Source organism: Helobdella robusta, assembly GCF_000326865.2.
Source record: "Helobdella robusta unplaced genomic scaffold HELROscaffold_80, whole genome shotgun sequence".
Taxonomy (NCBI): Eukaryota; Metazoa; Annelida; class Clitellata; order Rhynchobdellida; family Glossiphoniidae; genus Helobdella; species Helobdella robusta.
Window position 1 is genome coordinate 3,292 of NW_008705460.1, and position 12,880 is coordinate 16,171.

Here is a 12,880-nt window from a genome sequence, read left to right on the forward strand (position 1 = left end):
GCTTGACAAATCAAACGTCTTTTACAAGTTGTTTTTATGCAAAAATAAAGATGATTCATTGAAGTATGCAGAAGTTTACAGGTTGGTATGTTTACTAAAACGTTAGAACTCAATAGTTGATTCAGTCGGAGCATTATTTTAATTATTTTTAATTTTAACAAATGACAATGTTTAGAACGGTAAGTCTTGAAAGGATTTTTTCAAGTTGTTATGGTTATTTTGTTTTGTTATTTAAATTATTTGACAGTGGTGAGGCATTTGAGATAACACTCAAGGATTTGACACCTGCTTCAACTTTTTTTATCAAGTAAATTTACGTTTATAACTACTCAGTCATTATTGAAATATGTCAAAATTAAAAATTATAGTTGAGAATTATAATCGTAGAAAAAAAATTTTTGGTAAATATTTAATTTAGCATTAAAGTTGATATATTTCATTTTTTTCCTCTATTTACATTTATATGCTTGTTTCTCTATCATCTCGCTGTATGATGTTTTATTTTACATTTTTTTTGTTACGTTCGATGCGTCTACCCAACTGAAATTTTCAGGATAGGCGCAGGTGTATTTTGGTCATATTCAATGAGCGTTAAATTAAATTTATTTAATCAAATCTGAACCAATTTCAATTAAACGAAACCAATTTCAATTAAACGAAACCAATTTCAATTAAATGGTTCACTTCACTATATCGTTTCTGTTGTAAAATATAAGAAAAGCGTGAAATTTACAAATGTGGTGTTTTTTGCTTAAATGCTCTGGCGAATAAATTTCAAATATTACAATGAATAAGGTATAATTTTCCGATGACGACGCAAGAATTAATTAGCAGACTTAAATAAATTAATTAAATTGTAAATGTAAATTATAAATGTAAACAATAAATTTTAATAGAATTAAATAGTTTTTAAATTTTGTAGTGTTATTTTCCTTTGTTCACATATTATAGACTGAATGAACTTTTTATTATTTCAGATAAATATATTGATCATAATTGGCTAAGGTTCATTTTTTATCATTGTTTTCAAAGAAGAAATGCTTCTAATATATAAATGTTTGGACTTTTATAAACTAAATTTTATATTGGTCACAATATGCAGATATCAGTGCTATGATTCAAAAACAAAAGTATATGGTGATATGAGTCCTGTTCACAGTTTCACAACGTTACCAACAATACCTGAAACACCGTCTGGACCCAAGCTTGTAGCCAAGACCAAAACGTCTTTGCAGTTGAAGTGGAATGTAGGTTACTTAAGTTGTTTAATTTCAGATTCTCTACTGTGCTTATTCTTTGGTAAAATATTCATTTTCTTTATTTCTTTCTTTCCTCTCTTCCTTCCTTCCTTCCTTCCTTTCTTTTGTAAATTGATGCATGACTCTTTTCTGTCTCAAAAGACAATAGATTCGCCAAGCAGTATCACTCTTTATGATTCTTTTTCATTTATTGCATTATTTTTTGTGACTGAACAGACAAATTCTTGAGTTACAAACTCTACCACATACTGGACAGTAATACGATTCTTTTGAAAGATTAGCAGATAACAATGCTTTTCTTCATTTGCGCCTTATTATATCAGCTGTTGATATTCTCGTTTTAACACTACACTGACATTCCGGGTATACTCGATTTGCTAGAATTTGTTATCTTTTAAGAAGCGCTCCAGCAAAGGCTTATCCCACAGCATTTAGCCGGGCGATGCCTCTGTAATTGTTACAGTATGAACGATCTTTGTTTTTTGTAGATTGTAATTAAAATCCTGTGGGATTGCACGCCATTCCCAGCAAAAGCATAGCAACATACATGTTAAGTGGCTTCAGTAAGACAGTAATGATTTCTACAGGAATGCCGTTTCTACCAGTTGCCTTCCCGTTTGCAAGTGCATCAATGGCCATAATAAGTTCCGTCACAGAAGGTATCTCATCAAGTTTAATTATAGTTGGCTTGAACTTTTGACAGCGCCGCTGCTGTGATAACACTCTCCGTTTGATAGATTTTTACAAAGTGTTCAGCTCATCTTTCCATTTGGTGTGTACGATCTTTTGAAATTTGTTCCCAATTTACTCCCATTTTTTTCTCATTCCCGATTCCTTCCCGAATTCCAATTTATGACAACGTTTCAGAAAATTCCCATTCTCTTTTTTTAACTCATCCCCGCGTTTTTTCTCCCATTCTCTCCAGTTTTCCTTTTTTCCAATTTTCAAAATTTTTTAACACAAAAATCTCAAAGTTTTTTGAAAAAGTAGATTTACAAACACGTCTTCATTACCAAACAATGTAAACGTTCTGTATATAGGGAGTATAGAAAAGAGTGTAGAAGAAAGTATAGAATTTTCAATGATATATAAAGCATTATGAAATAGGTTGGCGCAAATATAATGTCGGTTTTATGTTAATAAATTTTTCATCACTAAATTTTTAAATACAATTTATTGAATATTTTGATCATTATATATCATTTTGAAGGTTATTTATTCTTCTATCTAGCCTTTATTAATTAATTGGTCCAACTATTCAGCGTCTTTGATTTTGAGCAATATTTGAGAATGTTGTCTAAGCGTGATTTTCGGATTATTTTGCTTCATGAGTTTAAACTCGGGCATAATGCGGCAGAGGCAACTCGTAATATTGTGGAAGCATGGGGCGATGAACTCAAGGTTGATCACACAACAGCAGTTTGTCATTTGAAACTGATTGGTAAAGTCAAAAAACTTGACAAGTGATAAGTTGAACAAAAATCAGAAGATTCGGCGTTTTGAGGTGTCAGCTTGACTTGTTCTGCGTAATAAAAACAATCCGTTTCTTGACCGGATTGTGACGTGTGATGAAAAATGGATCCTATATGATAACAAACGACGTTCAGCTCAGTGGTTGGACCATGATGAAAGTCCAAAACACTTTCATAAGTCAAAATTGTACCAAAGAAAGTTAATGGTGACAGTTTAGTGGTCTGCAGCTGGATTGATTCACCATAGCTTTTTAAAACCTGATCAAACGATTTATGGAGAGATGTACTGCCAACAAATTGATGAGATGCACCAGAAATTACGCCAACTACGTCCTGCATTGGTTAACAGAAAGGGTCCGATCCTTCTCCACGATTACGCCAGGCCACACGTTGCAGAACTAACGCTAAAAAAACTGAACGCGTTGGGTTACGAGATTCTCCCTCACCCACCATACTCACCAGACCTCTCCCCAACAGATTTCCACTTTTTCAAACACCTCAACAACTTTTTGCGTGAAAATTGCTTTAAAACCGAAGAAGCTACAAAAAATGCCTTCTTACAGTTTGTCGCCTCTAGGACTCCTGATTTTTATGCTACAGGCATCAATAATTTAATTTCTCGTTGGCAAATGTGCATAGATTGTGATGGTTCTTATTTTGATTAAATATCTCAAATGAAAGCAAATTTGTTGCATTTTGAAATAGATGGTAGAAAACCGACATTATTTTTGCGAGCTTGAACTGTGAGTTGATATATTAGGGGTTTTTCTTGGTTTCGCTCTGGCGTTATTTTTAGCTGTTGATTATAGTCGCTTGAATCTTTGATAGTTTGCGTGATAGTTATAGTAGATAGTATTAAAAGATAGTTAATTTTAATATATCGCGTGTTAATTGTCACCCAGCACCAACAGAAATTTTTTTCGTGAGATGCAGCGAATCGTTTTTTTCAGGTTTCCATAATACCTATGTTTCAGATTTCCATAACACCTATTTTTGTTTTTCTGGGATGAGCCTAATTTAGGGGTGTATGTACTTAGGGTGGTTTTTCCTATTGCTGCCAATGCTTTGAATAAGTTCATTTATTATAGAAAGTTGACTATTATTACTATTCAGGTTTACTCCTTAGAAGCCACAAGGTAATTGGTAGTGGGTTTAGAAAATTGAAAGCTCACTTCATTTATGTATTGACATTCTATGCTCATATTTACAGAAGTTTTCCTTTGACCACTCTAACTTAAGCTAGCACAGTGGACGATGCAGACTGCCTGTCCGGCATGCGTGGCGCAACCAAAGTTGTTGTTGCTTTTCCTTAGATGTCCAGCGGGCGATCTAAACGAGGCTTGAGCCAGTTTGCCACTGCGACCGGGTTCTTCCATAAATCTATGACCTTGAGATGTATGTTTGGGGTTCCTGGAACTGCTGAACAGATGGGGGGGACATCATCTGGATGTTTATAGCAAAGAGAGTAGGTGTCGTTGTGCCCTCTGTATATTTTTGCTCTGAAGCTGTTAAGAAAAATACTATGGCCTGAACGGAGTTGGGCAAGGGTCCGTCTGATTACCCTGTGTAGACATTTTTCTGATTTGTCTATTTTTGGTGTTGTTGTTGGTGCCCATCCGTTGAGCAGCACCTGTGCCAAATACGTTTCGAAAGCGGTTTTGGCGGTGTTGCTATGGAGGATGCTGCCTTTAGGGAAACTTTGTTGATGGTGTCGGTTAACACTTCTCTTACTGATTGGGACCATCTTGAGCTGAAGATGCTCTTCATATTGTGGTGGGGTTGTGGCTGAGTTGTGATGATGTGGCACGGGGGGTTTGGGCTATGGAATTGTAGTAGAAATTGGGAGGAGAGAAATTCAGAGTGCTGATTTTTTGATAACATTTAGCATTCCAAATGCAGGTGCTGTTCTGATGCGATGATCACCTGTAGAGCGGCATTCTTAGAACGTTGAAGCCGGTTGAAACTGGTTTCGGAACGAAGTTCTAGTTTTATTGGTTATGGTGCAACAGGCTTCTTGCGGTGGATGGAATCGATTAAATCAACTGCCAGAAAACCCTACAGCCGACCCAACAAACCGTTGAAACACCCCCTTTCTGCTTTGATCTTCTTACTGGGTTTATGTCATCGGAGCAGCCCATACTGGCCAGTCTACTCCGTTGCCTTCTTCTAAGGGCCGGGATCGAGTCAAATTCAGGCGCCAAAACCTGGATTTGTCCCGCCTGCTATAAGAAAATCAACAAGACCCAATTTTCAGCCCCTGCAGAACCCACTGCAAATAGTTTCTTCTAGAAAACTGTGCGACAAGCATTAACTGTTATTATCTCTGTAATAACTGCCCTCTTCTGTCCACGAATTCGAATGGCTTTACGGTGCCGGATGTGGTTCCCCAGCGGCCATCAACCACAAAAACAGTTCAAGCCCGCCTAACATAAACAACAAATCATTAACCATATCTACAGAATATCATTGTCATCCTACAATTGAACTGTAATGGTATCAAAAACAAGCAAGAAGAAATCGTACAACATTTAAGAGAACACCACATTTATATTGCAGCAATCCAAGAATCTAAGCTAACAAAAAGTTTAAAAGATGCAGTTTTCAGGGACTACTCGGTCTATTCCAAAGACCATGGGAACGGAAGAGGGGTTGGTCTACTCATGCTCATTCATCACAGCATTTCTTACACGATCAAGCAACAACAGAGAGTCAAGCCATCACAATCAGGGTCACAGACACAGATATCAACATTGTAAACCTTTACATACCGCCTCAATCCGTCTGTCTCTAATTTCACAGCTTCAATACTACAATTTTTGGTCACCTCGAACCTGGATATTTCAACTTTTTTACCAACAACCGGTCAACTATCATCTCCAGATATTTCTGTCATTCAGACATTAGGCTCCCTGATTATCGATATGGATTGGTCAACAATGGCCGCTTTCTCATCAGCATCAGAACACCTTCCGATCCACTTCACACTGCAAACAACTTTCCAACATACCAGAACCCCTAAAATCAAATTCGCTTTGGCATCTAAGTAATCTGGACTTGTGATTGAACGCAGCTTCAGCCTTTTCTTTGGCCCACCGGCATACCATTCGTCTACATCCTCCTTGTGCTGTTGCCCATCTCCCACAGCGTGGACGCACTTGGCTATTGTCTAATCTAAGTTTTTAACTATCCAAGGTCAGAGTGGATTTCAGGGGACTGCAAATTTTTTTATTTTTAACATTTAAACTTTGACATTAATTAAATAAAGAAAGTTGTTTAAGTAATTTTTTTTAAATTGTTAAATTACAAAGTCTACTTCATTAATACTTTTTTAATAATTTTATTGGCGCTAAAATGAGATGTTTTTATGTCACCTAATTGAATTTTTTAAATATAATTAATAAACAAATTGTACTATTTTTGTTTAATAGTAAATTTGAAAGTTTCAACGGTAATAAATGCCAAAATGTTAATCTATGTTAGGAATAATTCTTGTTTTTCTAATCATCACACAGTCTGTACCTGATAACGGAAGTAAAATAGCAAGCTACCTTCTGGAATGTGATCAGGTTCAGTAATTTAATATTAGTTTTTTAGTAATACTGCTGTTTTACTATGTAAACATTTAAACGAATGTTTAGTAACATGAAATTATAATGAAAAATTTTAACAACAAAAAATAAAAAATAAAGCTTCAATTTTAAACAGACTCAATCTTGTTCATAAAAATTTACTAAGAAATTGAAAAGTTAAATTTTCGTTGTTAAAATTTTTCATTATAATTTCATTTTATTTTTTGAATTTATTTGTATATTTTTTAATAATATTAAAACTATAATAATACTAATTAATAAATAATGCACTGACGATGGCTGTTTAACGTCGAAATAGATCTATCTGCAATAATCTGCAAGAGCAGATAACACCAGATTTATAAGAGATAAAGTTATTAGTAATAATATTGTCAATAATAGTTGAAGAAGAATTAGTAACACGAGTAGAAACAAATATTATTACGTTAAACAAAGGCGAAGACGAAACGTCCCTGTGCCTTCTCAAAACTAAGACAATTTTAAAACAATAAATTAAATAAACCTATGAGTCTATACTGAATGAAATAATTAATGTTGTTATAAGTCAAATAATGTATTAAACCTTGTAAAAAAAATGATAATAAAAAAACAAATATAAATAAATTAATCACATATCCTTATCAATAAATTGACGATAATATCGATACATGCTGATATAAAGTTCAAATATATCCCAATCTCACAAATAGCCAATGTCACTTCAAATATCATTTGCCCTCCAATTATACATAAACCTGGCATTCATAAGATAATTATCCAACATTTTTTAAAAATCATTCACACTATCAGCATTCACAACATCAACACCAAGATTGTTCCAGATATGAATTGATCTATTGATAAAGTATTGTTTCCTCAAGTTCTTATGGAATGGAAGAGCAGTCAATTTCATTTCGTGTCCCCTTGTTCGTCCACCAGCTTTCATCATTACTGGGAGATCGCGTTGATCTTTAGCTCTAAACAAGTTATACATCATGATGAGATCCCCTCTAATGCGTCTGTATTTCAGTGTTGGCAAGCTCAAAAATTTTAGACGATCTTCATATTTCATATGTTCGCAGGCCTTGATCGACTTTGTTGCTCTTTTTTGGACCCTTTCTATCACCTCTGTTTCCTGTACTGTCCACGGAGACCACACACAAGCTGCATACTCTAGATGAGATCTAACTAATGATTTATAAAGCACTAACACCTTTAAAATTTCTAATTATTAAACCCAACAAAGAATATGCTTTTTTAACATTGTTATGAATATGATCAACAAATTTTAATGAATTATCAAATATTACACCTAAGTCCTTAATACGATCGACATTATCCAATGTATGATGACCAATTTTATATTGAAAATTATTTTTAGGTATGTTATACCCATATTTTATTACCACACATTTTTTTCATTAAATTTTACATTACTCTTTGCACACCAACTAGTCAAGTCATTTAACCCATTTTATAATATCATTCTATCATCACCTGAGCTAACAATTCTGTACACTTTTGCATCATTTGCATACATATACAATGCTGTACCTTTTGCATCTTTATACAAATTAAACACATCATTAACATATAAAAGAAATAATGTAGGACCCAGCACACTCCCTTGAGGAACCCCACTTAACACTGTACAGCATCTAGACATTTTTATCATTCAATCTCACTCTGAATGTTCTTCCACTTAAATAACTGTTTATCCAGGTAATCAATCCATCATTCAATCTGTACTCTTTCATTTTTTCAATTAAAATACCATGAGACTCTCTATCAAAAGCCTTCTCAAAATCAGTGTACACAACATCAATCCTGTAGCCATCATCTAATGCCTTAGTCCAATCATCCAAAAGTTTCAAGAGTTGCATTACCGTTGATTTACCTTTAACAAATCCATATTGTCTAGGGTCAATCAAATCATTATCAGTTAAATACAACATCAAATCATCCTTAATAACCGATTCCATCAGTTTACAAATAACACTGGTCAACGCCACTGGTCTATAATTTCTTGCATCTTTTTTATCACCCTTTTTATAGATAACTGTTACAACATTTTCCTTCCATATACTAGGTATGACTCCCCGTTGATATGATATACCATATAGAGTAGACAAATAATTACAAACAGACCCTTTACATTCAAATAAAATCTTTTCATGTATAGATTATCTGGACCTGATGATTTGTTAACATTCAAATTTTTTAATTTGTCATAGAAAACTGTAGGTTCAAAAGTTATTTCGTTCATTTTTGATCCAATGAGCTCAGATTTCGAAACAGCCTGATAGTGTTCATCACGCAGATCATCCACTGTAGCAGAAATTGATGAAAAAAAGTCAGCCAACATATTGATCAGTCACAATTCCTTTCTTTCCTTATCCACCCGATACAAACCATCCAAAGAAAATCTGTCTTTTCTATTACTGCCTATGTGTTTCCAAAATACCTTTTGATTAATCTTCACAATTTTAACTAAGCTGTCTAAATAATTCTGTTTAATTAACATGATTCCTTGTTTGACTTCGTTTCTAATTTTTTTGAAGTCTTCATACAGCGTACTATTTCTATTTTTCATATATCTTTGTATTCACCACCAAAGAAAAACTCAACATCAGATGATCACTTTTACCTACCCACAGGCGAATTATATTCGATATCTTGTTTTAAATTTTTTTGTTTTGCCAATAGCAGATCCAAAATATTCTGTTTCTGTCCATTCCTATATCTTGTTGGGTCATCAATGAACTGAACCAAAAAAAATAATTTACACAATCTATAAACTTCCACTGAAGCGACTTTAAACCTCCACTAACAGAAATTGACTCCCAGTTTATTGTAGGTATGTTAAAATCACCAATTATAAATTTATTACCATCATTGCCTATAAATATCTTTATTAAATTTAGGAGTTCATCATTATTCTTCAAACAGGAGTTTTGGCTTCGGTATACTGATAAGAATGAAATTTTCTCTTTGAAATTCAACAAGCGAACTGCAATATGTTCTTCAAATTTGCTTTCAAAATCAACAATAACTGAGGAGAGTGTGTCTTTAACATAACAGAAAATACTTCTAAATCCAGCCTTCATAAAATTACAGCTATACAACCTGAACCCTTTAATTTGAAATTCCCCCAGTCGATAACTACCTGTCAAGTTCTTTGGGTTTGTTTCCACAAATATTAAAATATGCATCTTCTTATACATTGAGTCAACTGAATATCTAATTTTACCCATCTTATTACAAATAGAGTCTACATTAGAATAGAGAACACCTAATTTACAATCTCTGTCCTTATTTCCGTTGCTCAATCTAACCTTATCAAAACAATCACTCTCATCAACTAATTTGTGTCTGAACTTTTTCCCCTTCTTTCTATCTTTACTAACCTCATACTTCCAGGCAAGCCCCTTACCCTGTATATATATTCCCCCTGATTATTCTTCTGTTTTTCTTTTTCTTCCTCTACAAGCTTTTTCCTCTCTTTCCTTTGTTCTTTATTCAAATCATGGGATACACCAATTTTAGTTAACTCAGTTTCTAAGTATTTTACACAAATTCTCCATTATCAAATTTTTTTACTTCTATCATTGAATTTAATTAAAACAGGCCTTGGTCTATCTCCAGAGCTCTTTAACCTGTAATATTTTGCTATATCACACTCTGTAACATGACCATCTGAAAGAACTGTGCAAAAAGACAAAATTCTTTTTTTATCATTCAATCTGTTTATCTCAGCAGTTTCTTCCTTATTTTCACATATGCAAAAAATTATAATATTATTTGCCCTATCTTGTTCATCACATCTGGTTTTAATATTTTCATTAGTTTTTTCTATATTTTTGCACACAGACTGTACTTCTTTATTTACCACTTCTACTTTTTTTAAAATCTCTTTGCCTACTGCCTTAACCCAATCATTTTTAAAATTTCCTATAGTCTCATTTACTTTTTTTTCCATTAGCTTAATACTACCTGAATTAGTTTCTGTATTTTTAATTGAAACATTTATACCCTTGATGGTTTCTAATAATTCATTGTACCTCTCCTGTAAGGCTGTCAATTTTGCATCCATCGCCTCTTGTTTTTCTTTAATGTCATCAAAACTTCTAGCATATTCCAAATTACTTGTACTCACACTCAAACAATTACTACAACTCCATATAAAATTGGATATTTTGGCTATTTTTTTAAAACAAAATCTTCTGTTATTCCACCACATTTGGGGTGGCAGAAAAACCCTACATGTAATGCAGCATAAATTATCAGCTGTACAAACCTTATTACACTCACAGCAGAGACTCTTATCCTTATTAGCCATCATAATTATCAATTACTCTTTCTCTCTCTTCCCCTCCCCATCTATCTTAGATATTTAATTTATATATAATATATACACTCTCAAGTGCGAGAATAATCAATCAGACAAACACAGAAAATTGACAACACACAACAACAAGTGACTGGCGTGTATCCTACAACGGATGCACGAACCGTTGTAGTACTACCCTCTCAACGCCTCTAGCCGTGCTATTATGTTAGTATGTATTCTTAATTAAATACTAATATTAAATACAAATAACCGTTTTCGGAACTAATTCGCTGGGGAATACAATTCTACTATACCAAAAAAACAACTTTTTACAAAAATTTATCAGGAATAATTTTGAGATATCAGATATCAGAGGAAACAAACAAAATGAGGACATTACATTAATAAATTGAGTACAAAAGTTGTTACAAAAGTTTTTATCTATGTTTATATTGAAATCACCAATAATATAAACATTATAATTAGACATTTTTTTATTTATAAAATATAAGGTGTTTAAATCATCAATAAATGTAACATTACTATTTGGAGGACGATAAATAACATAAACCAAATAATTGTTAGAATTAATATTAACAATTTCAACCACTAATAACTCAAATGATGTGGAATGAAGGTATAAATCATCACAAATGACATATATCAGGTTAAAAGGTATAAACAATCCAACATCTCCACCAACCTTATTATTATTACGATTTTTAAATACCAAATCAAAACCAGGTAAATCAATCAAATTAGCATTAGCATCACTGAGCCATGTCTCACTTGAACAAATAATAGAGAAACAATGATTACAACTAACAATTAAAGTACCTAGTTCCGACATTTTATTAATTAAACTACGACAATTCAAGTGCAGCAATGAAAATGAATTATCAACATAATTAAAGGTTTCATCAACATTGACATAATTGCAGGAATTATTAAGTAAGTTTAGAAAGTTAATGTCAGGATCATTGCCAGATAATTGGTCCTGGGTACAACATAAAACTGCATCCACGCTGCCTTGCGTGCTTTTGAGCGAAAGGCTAGGCCCACCGCTGATAACTGGTGGTTGTCGTCAGGATGGGTGTCCGGATGTAAAAACTTTTCCCCAAATTATTCCTATGCCATCACAAAGAAAAACAACGGCCCCTAGTCCCCAGCAGGCCTTAAGTGGTCAAGGGGTGCCAAGAATCCCTGGGAAGTATGCAATAGCGGAGGGATGTTGCAGAAAAATTCAAAATGGCCCCTCTATGGTACTTAGACTTGGTACGCTCAATGTTGGATCACTGACTGGCCGCAGCATGGAAATCGCAGAAATGCTCGAGCGTAGAAGGATTGACATCTGCTGCATTCAGGAAACCCGATGGAAATCGAATGGTGTCTGTCATGTCAACTCAGACAAAGAAAAATATAAACTATTTTGGAATGGTCAAAAGACGGCCAAAAATGGTGTTGGAATTTTTGTCAGAGTACCGCTAGCCCAAGAAATACTGGATATTAAAAGGATTAATTCACGTCTCATGTGGATCAAGCTTCGCATAGAAAAGCAAACAATGATTATTTTTTCTGCATACGCACCACAGACACGCGAATCAGAAGAGATGAAAAATGACTTCTGGACTGCATTCTCTGACACCATCTCAACAATACCTAAATCTGAAACAATCCTGATTGGAGGCGATCTCAATGGCCACGTTGGAGAGAAAACAGATGGTTTTGATAACGTACATGGCGGTTTTGGCTATGGAAAACGGAATGAAGATGGCAACCGCATCCTTGAGTTTGCTGAAAGTCACGGGTTTTGTTACTGAATACATATTTTAGAAAGAGGTTGGAACATCTCATGACATACAAAAGTGGTAATCAGCCACGCAAATTGATTTCTTCGTTGTCAAGCAACAACAGCGAAGGCTATTCAAAAACGTCAAAGTTATACCTGGCGAATCATGTGTCGCCCAACACTACTTGTGGCAGACCTGGTTGTCGAACTGTCAAAACATAAGTCTAAGCAAGACCTGGTTGTCGAACTGTCAAAACATAAGTCTAAACAAATACCTCGGAGAATCAAAACGTGAAAGCTGAAAAGCAATGTTCATCGAGAAAAATTTCAACAGATTGTCGCCACACAGTTAGACCACCAATCGCAAGCCAGTACAGATTGGAGTACATACAAAACCGTTTTGATGAACGCTGCAACTACAGTTTGTGGGAAAACTGGTACAAAACGTCAGCAGCATGAAC

At 34.1% G+C, this 12,880-nt stretch overlaps 1 protein-coding gene across 1 annotated transcript in view; it reads left to right on the top strand.

Moving 5' to 3' along the window:
• Positions 1–1,130: 1,130 nt before the first annotated feature.
• Positions 1,131–12,880, top strand: part of HELRODRAFT_104183 (hypothetical protein) — a 41,899-nt gene continuing 30,149 nt past the window's right edge. Inside the window, exons 1-2 of the mRNA XM_009032385.1 lie at positions 1,131–1,247; positions 6,244–6,297. Coding sequence (XP_009030633.1) covers positions 1,143–1,247; positions 6,244–6,297 — 159 coding nt within the window. The 5' untranslated portion in view covers positions 1,131–1,142. The remainder of the gene's footprint in view (positions 1,248–6,243; positions 6,298–12,880) is intronic.